General features: G+C 38.6%; 1 protein-coding gene across 7 annotated transcripts in view; it reads right to left on the bottom strand.

Moving 5' to 3' along the window:
* Positions 1–25,694, bottom strand: part of LOC126178436 (uncharacterized) — a 290,068-nt gene that overhangs the window by 48,294 nt on the left and 216,080 nt on the right. Inside the window, exon 8 of one of the 7 annotated variants that reach the window (XR_007536368.1) lies at positions 13,833–13,977. The exons of 4 other annotated variants lie outside the window; for them this stretch is intronic. Coding sequence is in view for 2 of the 3 variants with exons in the window: in XM_049924535.1 (XP_049780492.1) it covers positions 13,949–13,977 (29 nt within the window). In the remaining variant the exon portion in view is untranslated. Of the gene's footprint in view, positions 1–5,682; positions 5,724–13,832; positions 13,978–25,694 lie in introns of those variants that run through there. 2 more of the 7 variants (XM_049924535.1, XM_049924536.1) reach the window with 2 other exon arrangements.

Raw genomic sequence — 25,694 nt, 5'->3', positions numbered from 1 at the left:
GCTGGGTGATACGCCAGTATGCCGATGACGAATAGCTGCTTCAAATGTGTGTTCACCGCGATGTCACCAAACACGGATGCGACTCTCATGATGCTGTAAACAGAACCTGGATTCATTTGAAAAAATGACGTTTTGCCATTTGTGCACCCAGGTTCATTGTTGAGTACACCATCACAGGCGCTCCTGCCTGTGATGCAGCGTCAAGGGTAACCGCATCCATGGTCTCAGAGCTGATAGTCCATGCTGCTGCAAACGTCGTCGAACTGTTCGCACAGATGGTTGTTGTCTTGCAAACGTCCCCATCTGTTGACTCAGGGACTGAGACGTGGCCATGTGGATAAGATGCCTGTCATCTCGACTGCTAGTGGTACGAGGCTGTTGGGATTCAGCACAGTGTTCCGTATTACCCTCCTGAACCCACCAATTCCATAGTCTGCTAACAGTCATTGGATCTCAACCAACGCAAGCAGCAATGTCGCGTTACGATAAACCACAATCGTGATAGGCTACAATCTGACCTTTATCAAAGTCGGAAACGTGATGGTACGCATTTCTCCTCCCTACACAAGGCATCACAACAATGTTTCACCAGGCAACGCCAGTCAACTGCTGTTTGTGTATGAGAAATGGGTTGGAAATTTTCCTCATGTCAGCACGTTCTAGGTGTCGCCACTGGCGCCAACCTAGTGTGAATGCTCTGAATAGCTAATCATTTGCATATGACAGCATCTTCTTCCTGTCAGTTAAATTTCACCTCTGTAGCACCTCATCTTTGTGGTGTAGCAATTTTAATGGCCAGTAGTGTATATAGTAACTTAAGCCTCCCAGCAGATAACATGGGAACTGCAACAACATTTTTTCAAAGAATTGGGACATACATTTTCATCTATCTACAGATGGCAGCCTACCACACTACAAAGTCGCCACCGCAACTGTAAAAACTAAGTACCATCTACCCAGCAAAATCTCGGTCTTAACTTCTTACACTATGTCTCAACAGCATACCCTCTTTATTTCTTTTGGATACATGTTTTGGCTCTGTATGCTGGTAATTGAAATTAAATATACAGTACTTAAAATTATTTGTTTGCCTCATAGATTACGTCCAATGCACATCATCATTCAATGCACTGTAAAAATAATCAGGCAGTTTGCAGTCTGGCAATAAAAATAAGATCTACTACTTTGTTATTTGTCTTAGGTATGAAGTTTTAGAGAATGTCATACTGTCACGAGTGCCCTGTTTACAGCTGAAAGTGATAGAAAGAGCACACAGAGGGAGCTTGAATGTGTTTGTACTGACAGGTATTCAAATAATATTGTTGTTGGTACAGAGAGGATGGGACTATCCGGCGCAGATTAATTAAGGACCAGTAAGCAGCTGTGGCCTAAGCTAAACTGTTCATCAAAAAATAGCAATTCTTTTTTGCATGTATATGTACTGTTCTTAGTGACTAGATGTTGTTGTGAAGAGTAAACATTATTGGTGTATTTGTGGGCCTCCAGTAGTGACTCTAGTGATTTTTAAGTTCAGAAGCACAGGAAGTATCAACATAAAATTTATATTTTGCAAGTAGTATATCAGTGATCTTATAGTTTTGATAGTACTGAAAATATTAAATTTATTTACTTAATTATCTCCTGTATCTGTGAGCAATTTTGAATTTCAACAAAATGACTAATGATGATGATAGGAGTGGTTTTTTAATCCTTTGCTAGCAAGTACACAAATGTTATTAGATGATGTAAAAAGGGATTTGGATGAGCACACAGAACAGAAAATTGGTGGATGACATAAAAAGAGAGTTAGCTGTAGAATTGCAGAAGGGTCTAGAAGAGTTTAACAGTGTCCAAGGAGTGTTACTATTCACAGACAAAGTACTAAATAATGAAATTTCAGAGGTGAAAGATTGCACTCTATCTATGGATAATGTGAGTGTGACAAGTGAGGATGTTTGTGGACAGAAAGTGAAAAGAAGAAAGCTCAGGGTAGTGATGATACAGTCCCTCCTTGAAGTGTTGAGGAAGATGAGATACTGTTACTAGGGAACCATTTAGAAAATTATACAGGATGTTTAGATGGAAATCAAGTAACAGTATATTTTAGAAGTAGTGCTTTTTCTCAAGCAGAAGTGAGTGGTAGTGAGAATCAATTTTGGGAAGAATTTAGGTTTGAAAAGGGCACAGGGGTGAATTAGAAATTTCTGGTACATAATCGCGAGAGAGAGCTCACACAGTTACTTTTCTGAAAGCTTTTCATGGAACCTTATCTGTGTCTTGGGACTGACAAAGAAGGAAATGTTTTGTGATAAAACACTTGGACGGAAGTGGTTTGCGGTATGGACTGTTGAGTGTAGACAGATCTGAGTCCTATGAGATATCTGAAAGTGCATTTAAGTCAAAATTTTGGGCAGAGGGTACAAAAAAAGTTAATGTTGCAGTTGCTACGGTCAGGCATACACAGAGATACGTGAGATGGTTACAGGAATTTCATGGAATGGCCTCTGAATCAGGCAAAATATTTACATGAAGGTGATTATGAATCATGCCTGACTGAAGTGGGTACCATTAGGTTATCCACAGTTGCTAGAGAAAAATTGACAGGAAGGACTCAGGACACCATCCAGCAGTTGTACAATTTCTTGATCAACTTGATTATTTAAAGTCGTCAAGGGATAGTTATATTATAAGGGAGAACAGAGTAATCACAAAATGAATACCTGGTCAAAAAGGAAATTAGTCATGTGGGATGTACCTGTTGTTGTTGTGGTCTTCAGTCCTGAGACTGGTTTGATGCAGCTCTCCATGCTACTCTATCCTGTGCAAGCTTCTTCATCTCCCAGTACTTACTACAACCTACATCCTTCTGAATCTGCTTAGTGTATTCATCTCTTGGTCTCCCTCTACAATTTTTACCCTACACGCTGCCCTCCAGTGCTAAATTTGTGATCCCTTGATGCCTCAGAACATGTCCTACCAACCGGTCCCTTCTTCTTGTCACATTGTGCCACAAACTCCTCTTCTACCTCAGTTACACGACCCGCAGACATTTGAAAAATGTTCACACTATTTCATGGCTTACACTAGTTGCAGACAGCTGGGGTACACAAATTCCATCCCGGGGGGAGGGGGGGGGGGGGGGTGCAGATTGTCAACAGGAAGGGCATCTGGCCAACCTCTGATACTAACATCACCAAATACGTAATAACAAGACCAACCCCACGTTGAAGTGGGACAAAGGCCCATGAAAATGATGATTATGACATTGTTTAGTTTTAGTACTGGGTAGCTTATTTAGTTTTAGTACTGGATAGTTTTTTATGTTTTACAGTAATGAAGGATGAATTTGTAAACATTTTTTCATACAGTGAATTCTACAGGCCACACACTTACACATAAGAAGTAGTGGGAATAAAAAAAATAAGTAGTTGCAATACCGAAGAGCTTTATAGAAATAAGCAAATGAGAAAATTTTAAGGAGCAGGATTCTAAGTATGTTCAGGTTATTGAAACCTAAGAAATTTTGTGAAAGGAGAGAGGAAGCAGAACAGATTTTTATTGACAGGTGACAACTTTAGTGAGTAAATGTGTGATTTAGTGAGTGTATGCGAAGGTAATATTTCATTATTATGAAATACATAAGCCAGACTCTGCCAGAGACAGTGGTCATGTGTGTGTGAGTTGTGTGTGTTTGTGTGTTTTGTTTAGTTTCATTAAAGGCCTAGTTGGCCGAAAGCTTACTTTCTGACAGTCTTTTTGGTTTTGCCTATCTGTGACTCAGAAACTCTGCTATATGGTTAGTAGCAACTATCCTTTTCATAATATTGTTACATTCCATCCTGAATTCTCCATTGTTTAATATTTCAATACTGTGAGTCCATGAGGGCACCTACTACAGTGGGGCGTGACAGTTGTTTGTAAGTGTTCTTAAGAGAATGGAAAGTAACTCATTCATGGAAGGAACAGTGCTATTCACTTATTTATTGTAAAGTTATCTAGAATAGATTGTTATACTATGGAGAGGAAAGGGAACAAATGATTTGTGAGTTATTTGAAGAGCCTAGAGGAGGCAATTTACTGCTTAAGGTGCAGAAGAATAATTAAGAGGCTATTTACGGCCTGGTTTTAAAGTTTGCTCAGAGAACAGTTACTGAATATGTAAGAAGGAGGGATCTTCATTTTTATTTTAATATGCATATCTGATCACAGAATAATATAATAAATTAATGTGAATTTACTTAACTTCATGTGTGCTAAGATACTACACGCATTTGGGGAGGCAAGTGTACGTAATTATTTTTTCACGTTTAAACTTTCAAGCAAATTTCATTTACAGGCAAATGTGTTTTTGTACACCATGAAATGCAAATAATTTCTTGCAGCACACAAATGGAATATAATTTAATTCAAATGTTTTAAATTATGTAGGTGAAGACGAAGTAGTCATTAAAATGGGTTTTATTTCATTTTTCATGCCAAAAATGATGGAGACAGTGAGAGAGACAATCTTTGATAGGCAAGAATACTGACATCTATTGAGATTACGGAGGACTCAATAGGGAGAACGTGAACTGTCAACAAGAGTGATATCTGGGAGCAAATGAGAAAACCAAAATAGAACAAGCGAGGTTTTTAAAATAAGGGGTACAGATGTAATTATAAAAACAATAACTGTTATTTGATATGGTGCTGTAGTAATTAATTATTCTTAAGAATGATCTTGCTTCTTGGATGGAGAAAAGAAATGTGTTGTGACCATCTGGAGTAATAATGAAAATGGTCTTTGAGACTATGGACACGGAAAAGCGTTTTGTTGTGAGATTTTGAGGAGGAAACAGCACTGAGCATTGAAAAACTCTTGAGAGAAAGTAAATAACAAATGTATGATAAGGAACTGGAAAGTTAAAATATAATGTACATAAACATTTCTTTCCTTTCATTAATTAGATAGCAGACTGTTTTCTCTCACAAAAATTGAATTGACAGCCATTCAGTTTTTAAAAAATCAGTAGAAGAGAGTTTTAGTGGTGATATATGTAAGCTACTGTGAACCAAACCCCACTGCACACAATTGGCACCCGTTACACCTTTACATTCCTCTAATGACATCAATGTTGTCAGGATGTTAAGCCAACCCAACACCATTATTTTCAGAAAGAAATGCAGCATGACAGCTATTCACTGAGTCGGTAAACTGAAAAGCTAGTACACAATAATATTCACAGTGTAGCAGTTGACATAATATTTTTCATACATTATTACAACAGTGAGTGAGTCTCCTAGCTGGATAATTTTGGTCAGACATATCTGCTCACAGTTTTGTGTATATGTAGTAACCCTAGCCTCCCAGTGGATAATGTGAGAAGTGCACCTACAGTTTATCAAAGAACTGGAATATATATTTTTATCTGCTATTTACAGATTGCAGCCTGTCACACTATAAAGATGCAGTTGTGAAAACTAAATACTGTCTATCCAGTGAAATCCAGGTCTTAACTTTATCTCATATTATGTTACAAGAGCATACCCTGTTTATTTACTTTGGGTCCAGCTTTTGGCTCATTATTCTGGCAATCAAATTTAAATAAATGGTACTTACAATACTTTGTTCACCTCATAGATGAGGTCCAATACATTTGTTCTTTCTGTGCACTAGCACCATTGCACAATGCAAATGCAGCATGACGTCAGCAATAATCAACGTGACCCACACCGAACCAACCCTGGGACAGATACATGTAGATTTTTTACCACCATTCCCATGCTCACTGTAGCTCACTATAATCAATACAATATCAAATTTCCCCTTAGAGCATAAAAATGCACAATACATTATTACAAGTCACTATAAAAGCACTAATCATGATACTTGCAATTGAAAGGCTGCCAAAACAATTCTGAATAATGGCACATATTTTTTTCTCTCAGATATTAAAAGAATTTTTCCAGAGTGAGCAGAGCACCTAACAATGCCACCACTCCCCCCAGTGCAACAGAATGCATGATATGAATACTGGAAAAACATCTGTGAAAGTATAGGAGAGGCATCATCAAAAATAACTCTCTCTCTCTCTCTCTCTCAATAACTACAGGACCTGTATCTACATTCACATGTATACTCCGCAAACCATTATAAAGGGCATGGCAGATGGCACTTTCTATTGTACTACATATTAGAGTTTCCTCCCACTCCATTTGTGAATGAAGCCTGAGAAGAATGATTATAAAGTCTCTGTGTGCACAGTAATTAGCCTAATCTAGTATTCACAACCCCTCTGGAAAGGATAAACAGGAACTGTAGTATGTTCCTAGATTCCTTGCTTAATACTGGTTCCTGTATACAACTAATGAACTGCAGTATTTCAGCTGTTTTAAAAGTGACTGAGACCAAGTGGCCAAACCCAACCCACAAATTGTTACACCCAGGTATCAGTTGGCTGATTCCAAATCTGACTCACTGACAATGTAATCACAGGATACTATATTTTTTGCATATTGTGAAGTACACAACTTTACATTACTGAGCAAGGTGCCAGTCTTAGAACCACACTGAAATATTATCGTCTGATGGAATATTTGTGCCACATTTTCCCAGATAGTACTTCATTATAGATACCTGCATCTTCTCCAAATGTGTAAGGTTACTATTAACACTGTCTTCCAGTTCATTAATATACAACATCAACAGCAAGTGTCCAAACACAATTCCCTGGGGCATTTCTGAAGCTACTTCTACATCTTTCAATGACTCTCTGTCCAAGATAACATGTGTCCTCTCCACAATGACATCTCTATCCGGTTATAATGTAGCAAGTTAGAACCAACCCGCTTGCTATGATTGCACTCCTGTTGATAATTAATGTTTTTTCCTTCTTAATTTTCAACTTTCGTCTATTTGGCTACATAATGTGTACTCAGCATATGCCCGAGTCTTCCAAAACTTTAGTCAGGTTGTGTTTAATGTAGATTTATTATTCAGGCTATACATATTGTGTCAACATGGATACTCATTTATTTGTGTAATCAATTAAAAGACATTGTGAATCCATCACCTATCTAAACTGAAGGCACTATCGTAATGTGTTCGTTGTGTCGGAATTCAACTGTGACTGTGTACCATTAATATTCTGTCACTGCCATACTGATGAGTAATAAGGTGAAGGTGTTTGCATTCATAAACCAATTTTATGTGAGAGATGGAGCTCATCATCATACTGACTACAGATACAATAAATGTGAGAAAAGCCATATTACTTAAAAGTTGTGTGGTGTACATTACTGGAATATTTCCATAACTTCACTTTTACAGCTATGCTATGAATTTTTTTCAGTGAAATACCAACAGGTAACTACCTCACACATCAAAAACTTCAAACAGTGGAAAATCCAGGACAGAATATAACAATATTATGAAAAAAGGAAGTTGCAACTCACCATATAGTGGAGATGCTCAGTCAGCATCTCAGCATCTGCACTATATGACAGGTAGCAGCTTTCCTTTTCATAATACTGTTACACCAAAAACTTCATTTGATACCCCATGTGACTACTCTTTCAATAATAAGTGTTTGTGTGGTACTGAGATGAATGCTTTTCAGAAGTCCGTAAATACTTCATTTACCTGACTGCCTTGATCTTTGCTTTTCAGCATGTGATTCAGTTTCACACAACTGATTATTTTGAAATCCTTGTGGGTTGGCATGGAGATCATTCTGTTCAAAATAGCTCTTTATGTTTGATCTCAGAATATGGTCTAAGACTGTACAACAGTTGGATTTCAGTGATACTGCACAACAGTTTGGGTATAATTTTTACTACACTTCTTGTATGCGGATGTTACCAATGCTTTCTTCAAACTACTGGATAAAGTTTTTTGTTCAAGAGATCTGTGGTATAATATGGATAAAAGAATAGATAAATACAATTGCATATTCTGAACAGAACCTGATACAGATCTTCACAATGATGTACAAATTAAACAGGGACAGTACTCCTGCACTTTCTTTTTCATAATATTGACATTGTTCCACCCTGGATTTTCCATTTCCTGATTTTGTAAACGGACATTTAGAAATGGAGCTCAGTGTTTTTCCTTTTGTTCTGCTGCCCTAAATTTCATTTCTTGTGTCATCCATGATTGTATGGACCCTAACTCTGGTGCCAGTGACAGCCTTTACACATGGCTAGTGTGTGTTTGTGTTTTGTGAGAGAACCTTCAATAAGATTTTGCTTCTAACAGTCATATGCATTTCAGGTAGTATCTCTCTATTTATATTCCTGTGCTTTTTTTCAACTATCCAGCAAAAACTGCTATTATTTTTACAGAGAATGTCTAGCATGGAGGGTCCTTCACAACATAAATTGTTCTACTATTTGCATATCCATCCAGCAACTTGAGCAACCTTCTAAATGCTCATGTCCAAAGCTAAAAGCTTCAAGTTCTTCCTTGAGATATGACACTACTGTCTTTTTACCACTTTTCTGAACATCTAAATCTTTCTACTTATTTTAGTTGCTCTCTGTATTTTGGAAGTCATTGCAGCTACAAATGCCTGTACTTGCAAAATGAGTGGACTTCTGATTATTTGTTCTAAGTAGTTTCCAGAGTAAACATTTAGTATTATTTTGCAAGATGTCTTCATTACCACAACTGATTGCTGCATGATTATAGTCTCCTCCAATGATGATAGTATGACTGGTGGGCATACATACTAATGAGGGGGGGTCAGTCTGATGGATGACAGAAAGACACAGTTCTAACTGTAACCCACCTTTGTTAACTGACTGTGAGTTTTGCCCAGACAAGTCTCACATCTGCTTTCAATTTCTGTCTTAGTGCATTTTAGTTTCTTGTCTACGACACAGAATACTCCTTTTCCCATTAGTCTGTCTTTTTTATAGGCAGTGTGATTTACTCCACAAATCTATCTGTTGTCAATTTTGAGTTTTGTCCAGCTTTCTGTACCTAGTATTACATAAGCTACCCTGTTTTTTAGGAGTGCCTCATACTGTGGAATTTTGCTGTGATTGCTTTGGCAGTTGATCATTTTGATTTCAATAATCCCATCTGTGAGGGGAATTTCTTTGGACTGTACCTAATTATTTGGAATTTCATTCAGCTATTATTACCTGGACTGAATAGTGAGTCACCTAATATAAAAAACACTTGTGTGCACACTACACTCAGTCGACTAACTGGATAGCATCCTCTAATACATAGTGCACCCTTGTTCCATTTAGTGGGACCACACAGTTCTCAAACCTGTGGCTTATGTCAAGAAAGCTATAGCCTAGCTTCTCAGAAAACCTTCAAAGTCTTTAATTCAAGCGTTCCACTCAATTCAGATTCAGGAGCACCCATTTAGTCATCAGGACAATGCTGCAAAGTGGGAGTCTCTATAAATTCCATGAACAACTGTGGTATTCTCAACTTTTTCTGCCAGTGCCTGAACTGAAACTACAATGGCCAAGAAACTGATTTGTTTTATTGTGAAAGAAAAACCTGGGATAACATTTACTGATTCCCTTAAGCTATTTAGATGTTTATCTCTGAAACATACTGTTCTGTTGACATTATGTTCACTAATATATTTGCAACACAAACTCTTCAGTAACAGAATTTTATGGCAAACTACATTGAAGGGAGAGGCAAACTGGGTTTAAGAGAGAAACTGATTACGAAATGACATGAGAATTAACACTGTTACACCATAGTAGTTGACTACATGTAAGTTATGGTTATGTTTCAATCATGAACTACTGAGCATTTCCTTAGAACAGACTTATCAATGAGTGGAAAAAATGGCAATATTGCACTAATCAGGTAAATAACCACTGCAATTACAGGAAAATTATTTTTTAAACAGGCTAATTCTGCCAAAGTTCATACAATACGTAAGTTAATCTCACAACAGACCTCATCCATGAGTGACAAAAGCTCAGCAGAGAACCTGTACATGTTAAAAATGGAACAGCCAAGATAGCACCAGTAAGCACCTATATGTAGGCACAGGTATTTAATTAGGTCACCAGCTAATGCTTGCTTAACAATTGGGAAATGACATGACTGGATACCATTGTATAAACTTAAATCCGATTTGTGAACTCTAACTGTGACATCAATGAGTAAGCAGCAGCAGCAGCAGCAGCAGACATAGAGAAGGAACAACAACAATAATAAACACAAGAACAAAATAGTTGCTCCAATGGAAATAATATCACAAATAATGCTATTTCAACATTAACAATATGGGTAAAAATAGCATCCAATACCATTACATCCAACTCAGAGGACGTAGGATGGTAGCCATGGAAACTGACATAACTGTACTGCTGTTTGTATGAGGAAGCCGCCAGATCTGTACCAACCAACCCAGAACAGGAAGTGTTCATAACAGAAGTAGAAATGCAAGAAGCAGTGGAATTCTAGTAGTATAATTGTCATCACCCAAGGAAGAATCTCACCCCTGCAATACCAAATGACAACATGATGATGTCCACTCCATCCACAATGCCTTTGGCTTTTTGTCCATGCTATTTATCTTTAATTGGGATGAGATTTGGTATCCTAACAATGGAAAGCATTGCAGCTTCGTTGAGGATCTTTCAAGCCATCACACAAATTAAGAACATAGTATCAACATAGCTTGTGTTCATATCTGCTGGTATCCACACAGGTGGCACATTGAACACGCAGCAAGAACAATACAGCAACATGACTTATGTTCAACTTGTGCCCAGCAGATCAGCATATCAACAGATGGACTTACCATCTTGGGCAGTTTTTGAGCTGTACTCATTTCCTCCCTGCCATGCCATGAACATACAGAATTCTATGGCACATATCCAGGTATATATTTGGATTGTCTAAGGATGGACTCCTTATGGCTGTGCTCTACAGACTTTCTGGTAATCCTTTTGGCATACAATGTGTACTGCTGATAAGAAGAAGGTATGGTATAGACCTTCTCGATTTAGAAATTGATTGTAACTACTGCTGTCCTATATTTATGGTTTGCGGAAATAAAATGTTTGTAATCAGACTGGAATCCATGTGATACCCTTGTGTGCAGTGATCACTGAATGTAGATGATGGAGAAAAGAACAGCAATCGATCCTGAAATCCACCATTTTATTACAGGAGATCTAGATTTCAACTATTACATAGTCATATGCCCAGTGCACATAACAACAGGTGACATGACTCCAAAGTGTCACGTAATAAACAATATTGGTTGCTGCAGAGCTACAGGAATCTAACATAATTAGTCATGGTAATTTTTTGAAGAATCTCCCTGTAAGCAAACAAAGTCGTTCAACAAGGAAAAAAAAAAAATTATGACTCCCTTCCACCATGTTCTTAATTGAAGTTTTAAACAATATTATAGTTAAAATGTATGAAGACTGGAGAATAGGATGGATTGGGTAGCAATTTGTGGCATAGTTGTGGGAGTTGTAGGGGTTACTAGATGCAATTATCGCAGTAACAGAGAATCCTACCTTAATCAAAGGGTACTGCTTCTTGCTGAATACTATGTGGAAATTATCCAACTAAGAAGCATAATACAGACCAGTGCTGGTTTTTTTTCTCTTTCTTTAAATCAATGAATATCTTGTCAGGCTAACCCAAAATCAGTCTTTCCTGGTTTCTGGAACAGTTTTCACAGTCTTCAGACAATTTTTGTAACAAAATGTCAACTTTGGTTGTTCCTAGCTTTCAGGATGCAAGTAATGCACCCACATTTCACATATGGTGGTGTAGGACTTAAAACCTCACTTTGATGGCAATCAAATCATGTGTTTCAAAGTTGAATATACATTGTTGTTGTTGTTGCTGTTCAGTCTGAAAGCGGGTTTGATGCAGCTCTTCAAGCTGGTCTATCCTGTGCAAGTCCATTCATCATTGCATAACTACTATAACCTATACTGTTCTGTGTCTATTTTAGATTAGGAGATGTCTCTACATTAGAAATGATGCATGAGCTTCTGCTAAGCTGTTGATTTTTCCTTCTTTGTTTTAGACATAAAGCAGCATGTATATAATACTGATCCTCTTTTATTTTAAATCCTTCATCCTTCAGTATATAATACTGATCCTCTTTTATTTTAAATCCTTAATGCTTTTGGCAGTATTGAGCATAATTATTGAATACTATCTGTTAAAAGCATCTCATTCAAAGAAGCAGATGTTTTTAAAATCAGAAACATTATATGAGATAAAGAAAATGTACTCTGACAAATCTTATTGGAACTATATAAGGAAGCTCGTATTTTCAGTTTGAACATAAAATGTGAATTTCTTTTGTGAGCATTTTAATTAATTAAACTGTCACACATGATTCACTGAACATAAAATAAAAAAAAAACTAACAACACTACTGCAAACAAGCACATTCAAATGAAAAAGGGGGAGGTGCAATGAGAAGGAAAATGTAAAGTGAAGGCATACATAGCCTTTGGGCAACAGATACATAAAACTACACTAGATATGGACTGGATCAAGGTTGTGCATGGATCAGATAACATGCAGATAAATTTAGCAGGGGAAGAAAAGAAAAGTAGAAATAGAGGCAGGACGGAATACATGAACCAACAGCTAAAAGGGAGGGGAAATGACAAGAAGGGCAGAACAATTGGCATTAGAAGACAAAATTAAGTAGCTATGGAGTTTTCTTGCCCTCTAATTAGTGATAATTAAGATCAGAAGCACCATACATGTTACAGTGCTCTGATACCTGGCATAAATATTTTAGGGAACCTAATAATGTAGTATAAATTTCAGAAATTTTGAAAGCAAGATGGTATTTACTTCCTGTAACAAATTTGATTTATATCACTCACTTGTGATAAACTTTAAGATGGAATTAACTTATGAAACAGATTTGATTCACATCACTAACTTGTGATTAACTTGAATCAGTCTCTTCTAATCCAAAATGCGCTGTCATTATACAGTTTTCAGGTTCTGTTCGAAAACTGATGTCAAAGCTGTCTGTGGGGCTCTGGGCCAAATCTTTACAACTACTTTCTTTTCTTGCCAATGCATTCGTCCTTTTCTTCCTTACTTTTATTTCTTCTGCCAATTGTATTCATATCCAATCATTTGATTACTAAAGGAACTTGAGTTGGAGCTGACTTTTCAATACTTGGTATGCACTAATTACTACTGTTTTAATATGACACCTCAGGTAAGACAAGTATCATATTTTTATCTGTGATTTCACAAGGTTTAATATGTATGATTTTAAATTTTTTGATGATTGTCATTGCCAGTTGAACACAAAATCAGCTAGCTATGCAATTCAGAGAAAGACAAAACATAAACTACATACGCTAAAAAACTGAAGCTGAACCTGCTTTTTTAACGATGGACAAAAGTAAATACTTTAATACTGATAATCATTGCTAAATCATGAAGAGCAAGGGCCAGCAGCATTTTTCTCAAAAAGATAAAGACGGCACCCTCAATTTAACATGGCCATTTTGAATGTTCCACACTGCTGTCAATGTACTATTACTGAAATGGAATCTGTCTGAAGTCACTTCACTATAATGGTGTTATCTAACAAAGAATTCATCAAGTATATTAGTTATTAAGATTATTAAAATTATGCTTTCATTAACACATGTATTCCCCAGTTTTTGGCACAATTTTCCTACATGTTTTGAACAGTAGTATAGTCCTGTTGCTGTAATGCATTCTCACATCATCGGAGATGTGTTTCCTTTGCCTTAGTCTCATTTTCATTGTTGCGCAGCATATTGCCTCTATTTCTCTTCATTTTGTCTTTTTCTCCTAATTTTATATACTTCTCCTTTTTTCTGTTCCTTACTCTTTAATTTCTGTACTCTCTTCTCTCTGCTGATTTCCATTTATATTCCTATTTTTTTTAAATATCCTACTGTACCCCCTTTTTCTGGCAGTCCATGACACAGCTATTGTATTCCATTATAGTCTTGCAGTTGCATCTTCACACTCTGGAAAGAGAACACCAAACGATTAAGGTGCAGAGTTATGATTTGTGTAAATGAATCCAGCTATCATTCATTATTTTATCTCACATGTGATACAGGGTCTGGTATGGTGTAGACTTTGTTCTTACCAGATAAGCAACAGCAAAATGGCAAGAGTAATTTTTAGAAGATAGCAAACAGGTACAATATATGATACGTAAAAAAAAAGAGCTACAAAAAGTGTTTGAGATTATATAAAACAGTGGAATATCCAGGATGGAGTGTAACAATATTATGTAAGGGAAAGTTGTTACTCACCATAAAGCAGGGATGCTGAGTCTGCCCATAAGGTCTTCGTCAAAAATAGACCACAAACACACGCATAAACACACCAGCCTTATATTATCAGGAAATTAGCAGAACAGTAGTTGGGCAATGAAATAAATGTGTAATTGGGCAATGAAATAAATGTGCAGCCATCCTTTAAGACACTAACATAGCCAAAGAACTTTTAAAATTGTTTTTAAAAAAGGGGGTGGTAGTGGCAAAGGATCAGTTGCAGCTCAACATGACAGAACAGATGAAGGGGTAAGCAGATCTCTCTCTCACACACACACACACACACACACAACACACACGACTGCAGTCTAAGGCAGTGTGGCTACAGTTGCCTTAGACTGCAGTCGTGTGTGTGTGTGTGTGTGTGTGTGTTCTATTTTTGATGAAGGCCTTATGGGCTGAAAGCTTTATTTGTAACAGTCTTTTTGTTGTGCCTATCTATGACTCAGCATCTTCCCTTGATGGTGAGTAGCACCTTCCCTTTTCATAATATTGAGATTATATAAACAGCTTTCTGATACATTTGTTATAAAAGAAAAAGTCCATTAAAATATTTTTAACTTAGTACACAAGTGGGATGAACAGCACTTACCTTCAAAAGTTTCAATTCCTAGTACAGCCAACAGAAGTACTTTATTTACAAAACACTATCCACACTGTGTTAAGGATTCCCTACCACACTAACTGTGACCAGCCTTATATTATCAGGAAATTAGCAGAACAGTAATTGGGCAATGAAATAAATGTGTAATTGGGCAATGAAATAAATGTGCAGCCATCCTTTAAGACACTAACATAGCCAAAGAACTTTTAAAATCTTTTTAAAAAAGGGGGTGGTAGTGGCAAAGGATCAGTTGCAGCTCAACATGACAGAACAGATGAAGGGGTAAGCAGAAAATGACAGAAGCGGTACAGAAAAAGATAAAAGTTACAAATAATAATAATAATAATAAATAATAATAATAATAATAATAACTATACTAATAATGAAAATAAAATCTACTAACTAAATAAAGAATGGGAATGAGAAGGAGGGAGGGGAAAGGAAGAAAAAAGAAGGCAGATGAGGGAGACAGAGTGTGCAAGAAAGTGGTGAGGTGAAAGGGGATGTCGGAGCATGACTTCCCATCTCTGGATGTGTGGGAAACTAGAGTTAGCTGGGAGGATCCAAGTGACTTGTACGGTGTAGCAGGCACTCAGGTCTCTTGAGTAATGCTGTAGTGTCTGCTTAGCAACTGGATACTGGAGGACACAAGCACAGACAGCTTACCTTTTTCCACTCATGAATTATGCCAGACTCAAATTAAATGCATAACAAGGAGATATTCTGTACCCAACTGTTGAGCATGGACTACAGCACGGGTGGGCAACCAGTGACCCGCAGGCTGAACCCAACCTGTGATTCCTTTCAATCTGGTTCATAGGAGAAATTTGTGGGAGAGCGCACAGCTGATATTTGCTAAGTTCAAGTGATTTAGATTTTCAAAACAAACAAAAAAATTATAGCTTAATTATTCAGTTTTACAGAAACAACCCATGCCTATGGGATCAGTCATCAAAAGTATTTTTGAACAAATACTTCCTAAAAGTATTTGTGGAAAATAACAGACTAAATTTCAAGCACTCTAATGATCAACCTGTACCCAAGAATCACAACAAAGGTGCTCCAAATTGCTTGTTGACAGGGAGTGCTTGTCTCATTGCCATATTTTGTTTTTCTGTTCTTTCTTGTATTAGCATTGGTAAATTATTTTTGTTCATTGCGGACATATTAGAAAATTCTGAAAACTGAAGGTAATTTACACTGAATCAGCTGCAACCTACTGCTTTTATAGGCTTTTACTTTTCCATGATGATGTTTCATGATGCCTGGCATCCCATACTTAGATGTTCATATTTATTTGCCTGTTGTGAACATTATATCTCTACTAAGGCATTGCATAATTTTGCAATGGAATTCTTTAAGACAGCTATAGTAAAATATCATAAATAAAGAATTAATGTCCATGACACCTAAATAAATGTAAATACCACAAGATGGCACTAAACATACTCTGAAAAACACATGTTTTGAGGCACAATTTGTTGCTGTGGCACATTAGGAATGGGGTGCCGTTCATCCTGGTGTGTTTCCCCATAAACATTAATGACATGGGCACTATAGTTTAGACCCTACGTGCCAGTGGTGCTGAACGTGATGAGCTGATCCATGAGCTTAAGTAAGTAGGTGAATCAGGCTCATGGGACACCATAAGTTGCCCATCCCTGCTCTACAGCATAACACACAAGAGGTATGAGTGCCTGCTACACCACCTGTCTAGTATGACTCTTTCATCCAGCACTAGTTTTCTTGAACTCTGGAGATACAGTGTATCCAACAAAGACTCGCTGATTTTATAATCAAATAACATGAAAATAGAGATTGGTAGAAGAATGCAATTAATAGTATGTTTATAACGAGAACTGTAACACTTTTACACAGAAGTTTTGAAATAGTAATTACAAAAATTGCTAATAGATGTTGTTGTATGCTGTAAAGCTTGTACTAGCACACATACATAAATTTGTACTCTGCAAGCAATCTCTGCAGCCACATTAACATCTTTTCAAAATTACCACCACTAATATTACAGAGGTGGCACACATGAACAATGAATTTTGCTACTGCATCTTGTAGAGTCCTAACGGAAATGGATTCAGTCGACACACAAAATGCTGTCACAGGAAATCAGATCAGGTAATATGAAGGCCAGTTAATTCCTGCACCAGTAAATTTTGGATAATCTAATGTAAAGACTCTATTTCCAAAGGACTCATCAAGAAGGTGAAACACATGTTTGGTGCAATTTGGTTTGGCCCATATTGCGTGAACCACTTGGTGTCTAGTCGATCCTACAACACTAGGTGTGCAGTGACAACTTGTTCCAAAATTACAATGTAACAATCACTAATTATCAATTCTCACATGGCCAATCAATGTGTGTGTTAATTTAACAATTTACTGATGAATCTATTAAGTCAAAATCTATTGTAAATGTACTAATCATATACATTTATAAAAATGTATGTGTGTGTGTGTGTGTGTGTGTGTGTGTGTGTGTGTGTGTGTTTTTCCACATCTCCTAAATGACAGGATTGATTTCAACCAAATTTGGTTCAACAGAAGTTATCATTTACGAAGAAATACTATGGCAATAAGAATCATCTAGCTCCCATAGAGATAAGGGTGAGGGATAGAAGGGTTGGTAACCCCTGATTACTAGGCTGCCCGGCATGACAGGCCTGTTAAGCGAATAGTATTGCAATGGATTCCGGGAGGAAGGAGTAGATGAGATGAACAGACAGTGGGGGGAGAAGAGGAAATGGACAAAGAGATGACAAGAAGGAGATGGACAGTGAAAGGGGGAGGAGGAAATGGCAGAAAGAGAGGGCAGGAGCAGACGACAGGGAGAGGTGAGGAGGAGATGGAAAGAGAGAGAGCAAAGAGGATGAGACTGATTGTGGGAGGGGGGGGGGTGAGGAGAGGAGGAGATGGACGAAGACTGGGGAAGGAAGAGATGGACAGAGAGAGAGGTAAGAAGGAGATGGAGGAAGAGGTGGGGAGGAGGGTATAGATAGAGATAAGGTGGAGGAGGATGAAATGGACAATGATAGGAGGAGGAGGAGGAGGAGGATATGGCTAGAAAGATGATGGATAGAGAGATGGGGAAGGAGGAGATGTGTGCAATATATGTGCCACACAAGTATGTGGGTGAAGCCGTAGTTAAGAGACTAGAATTAACCAAACATCTCAAAAATACCATCAAACCCAGAAAAGCATTTTTCAACTTTTTTAGAAGTAGCACATAAAGCTCTACTGATTGAGCCTTGGTGTACCACTGTGAAACAGCGAAGTTTAAAATGTAAATGACAAGAGTAATGGATTGTGAACCACAGGTTGTAGGGCTGTTCTGTTGTTTCAAAAACATTATAATTACTTAATGTTTGTAAATATGTTCAGTCAGTCATTAATAGATATATCTCATTCTGAATATGGAACAAGTCAAGCTGTACCTTAAGAGGGAGAAGAAGTTACTGCAGGTTACTACTGTAAATTAGCTAACAAAAACTTATGACTAGTTTTAATTACTCACACTGGTAATCATTTGTAGATTGCTTCATATATGAACATTTATATTACAAGAGGTCAAGTTGCTTTGTTAAAAGCCCATTTATCATTCTCTTACATTCTTTATGGTAATCATGCCAGCAAACAGAAGATACAGACACAGCAAAAACTGTAACATCACCCACAGCTGGTGAAGCAGGGCCCACAGGAAATACAGCCCCACAGCAAACTTGTGATGTCACTTTAGTTGCCTTGCTTGGCGCGTATTGCAAACACTTGGGCCCACGCAGATCTCATGGGAAATCAATGTATCAAGGAAATGTACCTGCTAAAGGGTTAAACTCTGTCATGTGTTTTCGAGAGCTTGCATGTATTTGAATGTGCAGTTATGAATTATTAAACTTATCTGAAACAGTAACTCACCCCCCACCCCCATTGGAGATAGTTGCTGGAACTCTTAAGACCTGCACCGTTAGGTGCTGTGAAACATGTCACATGGCCTGTGTCTCTAGTTGGCTCTGTGTAAAGGCCCTGAGGCAGGTAAGCTGATGATATCACAACCTAGTCACATGAACTTCCGTAGCAGGCAACTATAAGGCCACCTAGCAGCTGACTCTCCCTCAGTTAATATTATCCGACTTCACCTCTATAAGTGAACTTCAACCACCACAACTGTTTACCCACTCCCATCTGACACTCTTTTTGCAAACACTATTGATAGAATTCAGAGAACTGGCATTTGCAGCTGACTGCAGAACAACTCTACTGCTGCCAATGTATATTTCATGCAACAAACATGAAGCTACGATAAGGAAAGTTGGGCTTGTACAGATTTGTAGATACAGTCATTTTCCCCTTGCTCTATTTGCAAGTGGAACAGGAAAGTGAATGACTGGTAATGGTACCCTCCGCCATGCACTACATGGTGGCTTGAGGAGTATGCATGTAGTTGTAGATAGTGTGTCATTTGCCAGGCACACCAGCCAAATCAACCTCAGCATTTCTCTCCATGACCAGAAGCACTCAGCCATGGGACTGCAGCCTTCGTGGACCCTTTCTTGAGGTCCATGTGGTTAAATGTTATGGACTCCTTCTCCCACTTCACATATCTCTGCCCCCAGTAGATAACAATGACTGCCACAGTGGCAGCCTTGGATGGCTTTTTGCAATAGAGGGTAGGCCTCACATGCTGTTGACCACCAATGATCGCCAAATCACAGCAACCTATTTCAAAAGGTTTTGCAGTCACAAAGGACTTAAACAATCACCACACCTTCCTTCCATCGAACCTCAAATGAGTTGGCAGAACAGTTTGTTCACACATTTAAAATTAAGATATCAGTAGCCTTATGGGTTATTAATTAGCTTCAGCACTAAACGCTTTCTTAGCTTCTTACAAGTCCACACCTGGTCCGAGTCCAGTCAAGCTCTTTCATGTGTACCATACATGATGCTTCTGATCTATTTCTACACCAAGCACATGAAACAACCGCAGCATTCTGAGTGGTTGCCCCATTGTGGATATGCACACCTTGGTGGAATACAAGTTCTTTGAAACCAAATCATCTTCATCAGGGGCTCCAGATGTCTTTCAGGAGCCTTTCATCAATACATCATTCAGCTCCTGGTCTCTTCCACTACCCTGCCAGAAGAGGAAATGGAAGGTACAATCATGCCTACATGCTAACATTGCCCACGTCCCATGAGAGTGCCTGCAGTGGGTAAGCCTATGATATTGTAGGCTGGTCACATGAACTTCCATAGTGAGTAAATAAAAAGCCACCCAGTATCAGATTTGATCTCAGTCATTATTATCCAACTTCACTCCTACAAGCAAACTACAACTGCAACTGCTGTTTAGCTGGACCAATTTAGACTCATATTTTATAGTGCTATAGCTGATGAGCATGTCATTTCCACCATGCTTATCATTAGAACTTCAACGTGCTTGCATAATGAAATAGTAGTGATGGACTTGTACTAAATTCCATTAGGCACTGCGGCCCTTAATTTTAGTTAGAAACTGTTGTTTATGTTAAGTTTGGCCAAGAATTATTGTTATTTGGTTTTGTGGGCTAATACACAATTTTAATTAGTTTTTACAGAAAGTTGATTTGTGTTCAATATATACAGTTGCTTTTAAAGTGAGGATTACAATATTATTCAGCTGCTGTTTTTATCTAATGTTTCAAACAAAGTATTTATGTAACTTCACACAGAAACTGTTAGGTGCCTGTAGCTCCCAAATTCGAAATCTGTTTAATACAAACTTAGTTAAGCATCCCTAATTTCAAGTATTCAGATAAATTAGAAAAGTGGTTAATATGGCACTCTTTTACTTTGTTTTTGAATAATAAGGACATTCAGTTTCCTGCCTGGTGTGCACTGGCAACCCATTACAGGTTTTTGCATCAGAACAGAAAACTCCATTGTGAACCCTAGTTAGGGATGCATAGTCTAAATGGAATTTATTTTTACTTCTACCATTGTGATTGTGAACTGCACAGCATTGGCAAATAGGTGTAAGAATTCCGAAGTTTGCGAATTGGCTTCTGAACAAAAATTGTTTACAACTTTGCACATATTCTTACTGTGTAGTTCTTTATGCTAAATACTTTCTTGATTTAGCTGCAATGCCACAGATGATTACAGCACAGGACAGTACTGACAAGGAAACATCACCAAGCTGACCTCATATTTTAAGGTAAAAAAGCACACTTGCAAGATATTAGCCCCAGCAATCAACCCATGCAAAAATTTGGACCATAATTCCATAATTTGGACAGTATGCAGTTATGACCTACTGAAAGTACAGCTTGTCAACTTAAATGTGAAACAGTTGTTTGTCACTCACACCACTCCACTGCAATTGCCTAATGCCCAAGTGGGAAGAACTGTAAGCAGAGTAATAACCACAGCCCTATTATCTGTGGGATGGCGAAGGCAAGGCAAGAGGAGGTGGCCAAATCTGCCAATGTGTTTTGAAACTTTGTTTGAGAACACACCATTCTATGTGAAAAAATAGTAAGTAGTATGAATATGTAATTTGTCAACTTCACACACATATTTGTTCAATATTATTTTCAAACTATTATCGATATTCTGCAGCTATATGTACACTTAAAAATAAAAATGAATAAACCAAGCAACTGAAGCATTATTGTGAAATGAATTTAGTTATTTTCTAGCTACAATTTAAACATGCCAATCACATTGAAGAATAGGGCATCTCCTGCAATTGTACTTCACTTTAAAAGTGCCAGCTCAAAATCCAAAGAAAACAATGCACAACAGTGATGTTAATAATTGAATAGTACTGTCAGAGATGACTTGCCCCCAGCTATTCCTCCATTTCCTTCCATTGCAGATGGCATTTTCCAGTCGGATACATTTTTCCAGCACCACAACTATCATTTTGTGGCTTACCAGGCAACTGATGCTGATCAGGAACAATCCCTTTTTGTCATGGCCCCCTGAAGATGTATTAGCTTTTCTCCACAAGTTATCTCCTACAGCGAATCCCGATACCTTGTCATTCCCCTGTATTTGCACGTTGTTGTCAGACCACTGCAGAAGCCAGTCTCGGGTGGAGTGTGCTAGGTTTGAATGTTATTGGTGAAGGAAGTTACTGTCAGAATCCTATCAGGATTGCGTCACTGATCTTCACAGTTGTAGTAGTTGTTGTGCTTTCACCTGCTTGGCAGATGCTTGTTGAAAATCGTGTGTCAATTCTGTGATTAGGGATTCATTTCTTCAATTTGGAACAGACGGAGAAGTTGCACACCAGCTACGCATCATGCAGATCATTCCTTGGATGACATTCTTAAAACTGCTGTGTCTTTTCAACTCACTTTGGGCTCAGGCTGTAGAGGGGAGTCATGTTTTTGACATTTCGGCTGTGACGGCTGGGCCAGCAGTCGACATGCTGTGAACACACACTAGGAAAATTGGGCCCGCCCTGGCATTCCAAGTAAACAACTTGTTCCTTGGCATCATTTCAAATTGGACAGGATACACAGTGTTCCCAGTTGTAGTTGTTTTTCAGAGATTGTGTCTCCTTCCCTGTATGGCAAATAAATGGGGCAGCATTGTCTTTACCCATGCCCTCAGCATTTCTCTCGGCATTCATGCTTGTGCTGCCATATCTGTCAGCTACCTGTTTTGCCTGTGGCATTCGTGACCACATTTCTTCCATTTGCCACACTGCACCTGTACAGTGGTGTAAATATATCACTGCCATGTACACAGAGCCATCTTTTCTGGCTGATGCCATTCACACCATTCATAATGTGCTTCACATGGCATCAGGAAAACCTGTCAAGCTCCTACTCACACTGCACATGATGAGTTGTTTGTACCTTTCCATGTGAATACTGGCACCTCTTCTTCTCTGATCAATAGTTCTACCTGCGTGATGGCTGGCTCTACTCCACTGTACCTATTTCAGAGGAAGGTCATTGTTAATAGTGGTCATGAAATTCTGGTGCAGGGCATGTTTTTGACGAAGCTCTTATATAAAAATGCATTCTGCATGCTTTTATTTTCGATGGTTTCTTTTGGCACAGTGGAAAACATTTTTGAGTTAGATGTCTTCAAGCAATTTGGGTTTCCTACTTCTAAGAATGGGCGTTTGATCTCCCTGGTTTCATGGCACTGAAGATTTTGGAATTGCTAGTGCCCTAGCTGTTTTTCAGCACTTCTTGGAACAGCTGATTTATTGTGTTCCCTCATGTAGCAATTATTTACATGACACTGTGACTACAGCTGGGAATCTTCCATTTTTACACTCCTTGTTTCCTCACTTAACAGCCAAGGGCATGGAATGGAACCTCAGAAAGTGTTTTTCCAGCCTTTGGTGGAGTACCTTGGTTTCCTCCTCTGTAAATAAGGCATATGTCCAACAAGATATCACGAGAAGGCCATCAACAAATGCCCTACCCCCAAACTCTGAAAGAACTAGAGCCCTTTCTGGAGAAGATAAGCTATTACAGTATTTAATTCTCCAGGCTCCCAAACTCAGTGTCCCCTAAATGTCCTGCGTAAGAAGGGGGCTTGGTTTGTATGGTCACATGCATGTGACATAGCATTTCTTGTACTAAAGCAGGCTCTGCAACTGATGCTTTGCCTCATTCTGTGATCGCTGTAAAAGTGGCGCAGAGTATGAGTTGGCACAGTGCTCTCCCACTGTGACCCTGATGGCTCTGAACAGCCAATTGCCCTCATTCCCAAAACTCTCATCCAGATTCAATGCAACCACTTGAAGACAGAGAAAGAGGCATTAGCTACAGCCTACACAGTTAGCTACAGTCTACACAGTGAAGATGTTCCATATCTATCTGTATGGCATGAGGTTTCAGTTTATCATGGACTACAAGTCATATCGCATTGTCTGGTCCTTGGTTCAAACTCCGGCCAAAAGGGCACGATGACTTCAGTGTTGTGCACTATTTCTGCCTGCATACATGTATGACATCCTCTACAAATCTTCCGATTGCCAAGCAAACGTTGATGCTCTGTCTTGCCTGCTGACTGGTAAGAATCACAAGTTTGACACTCAGGAAGTTGTCGTTTTTTCAACTTGACTCTGACTTGTCATTGGCCTGTCAGGAGTTCCCCTTGATGTGTGATCAGTCACAGCTCAGACTCGGTTGGATCCCACAATCCATTCTATTGTCCAGTGAATTCGGCAAGGTTGGCCTCAGAGATTGCCCATGGGACCCAAGAAGACATACGTCGCCCTCTGGCCTTGACTCTCTCCCCACGATAGGGTTCTCCTCCTCCTGACAGAACAAGACTAGCCTCGTGTCATTATTGCACCAGCCCTGCATCCCAAGGTCTTTGATCTCCTACATGGTGGTCATTGGGATGTTACGGGTATGAAGCAGCTGGCCTGTCAGCACATCTACTGGCCAGCTATCAATAGGAATATCGAGCCAATGGTTTAGTCCTGTACTATGTGTGTCCACCAGCAGCCAGTTCTCCCCAAGTTTTTTTTGCACCCTTGCTCCAGGAAGATCCCTGGGAGTGTTTTCACTATGACTTTTTTGCAGTGGTTTGGTTCATTGTGGTTGACTCATTCTCCATGTTTCCTTATATCCACTCACACCCCTCTACCATGTTGGCAAATCACATTCAGGCCTTTCCACACATCTCTGCTAATGAGGGCCTCCCATCAGCCATTGTCTTGGACAACAGACCCCAGTTCACCTCTGCACAATTCGCGCATTTTTTAAGTTCCAGCATCTGCCACTGGCCCTTCTCTCCTGAATTACAGTGAGGAGGTGGAATGGGTGGTATGGACTTTCAATGGAGATGATGTCAGTCATGGTGCACTCTGCTTCCAAGCCACCAGACATCCACTACCCATTCAGTAGTGTTCCTTCCACTGCTGTTTTATTGGTGGTAGGTTTCGCTGCAGTGCAACTGTCAATAATGGCAAACTATTGCTACAGCAATCAAATATAGCTGTCTCTGCCGCAGCTAGTACATACAAATGCCCACAGGGGGCAGGCTGCACATAATAGTGATTATAGCGTGCATGCCATTTTGTTTCTTTTACTTATATTAACACAACTAAAGCTGCCTTATTCAGTAGCGACATCCTTACTTCTACAGATCTCGCTCCATCTGCCACCAACAGCACCCATAATGGGTATAACATCCTACCTTTTAATTACTGAAGCTTATATTTTAGACATTGTTTACTATATTTTCATCCCTCTATACTCAATATGTATTATTACCGTATTGCAGCAGGGAAAAGCCTGAAGATGGTCTGAAGAAAGGGCCGAAACTGGTTGTTAATGAATAAAACTCTGAAAACGTGATACAGACTTTTTTTAATTTTTATTTTTATTTTTAACTCATCAATGTGCTGGTGCCACCTCATATTACTATACATCTGGATGTCTGGGAACTTCATACATGTAGCCTCATATAGTGTGTGCTGTATGATCTCTAATTCTGGTACCTGTAAATCATTTTTATTTGTTTGGAATAGCATAACATGAGTTTTTGTAAGATGCAGGATAAAGATTCATTTGTGCTTTTTTCACTCCATCAATAGGAATATGTGCCTGTAAAAATATATAAGTATAGCAATTGTAAGGCTCTTTGCTCAAAGAACAGGATGAATTAACTAAATGTTGACATCATCACACTACATCTTTGCAAAGAAGCAATACTGAACAAAACTGATTCAACAGCATAATGATTTTCACAGGACACATGGTATGAGTTACAGAAATTGATGCCATCATAGGTAAGAGTAGCCTCCTTTTAAAGTAGAATTAAC

The sequence above is a fragment of the Schistocerca cancellata genome, chromosome 1, assembly GCF_023864275.1.
Source record: "Schistocerca cancellata isolate TAMUIC-IGC-003103 chromosome 1, iqSchCanc2.1, whole genome shotgun sequence".
Lineage (NCBI taxonomy): Eukaryota > Metazoa > Arthropoda > Insecta > Orthoptera > Acrididae > Schistocerca > Schistocerca cancellata.
The sequence above is the reverse complement of the archived record's forward strand: the minus strand, read 5'-3'. Positions and strand labels throughout refer to the sequence as shown.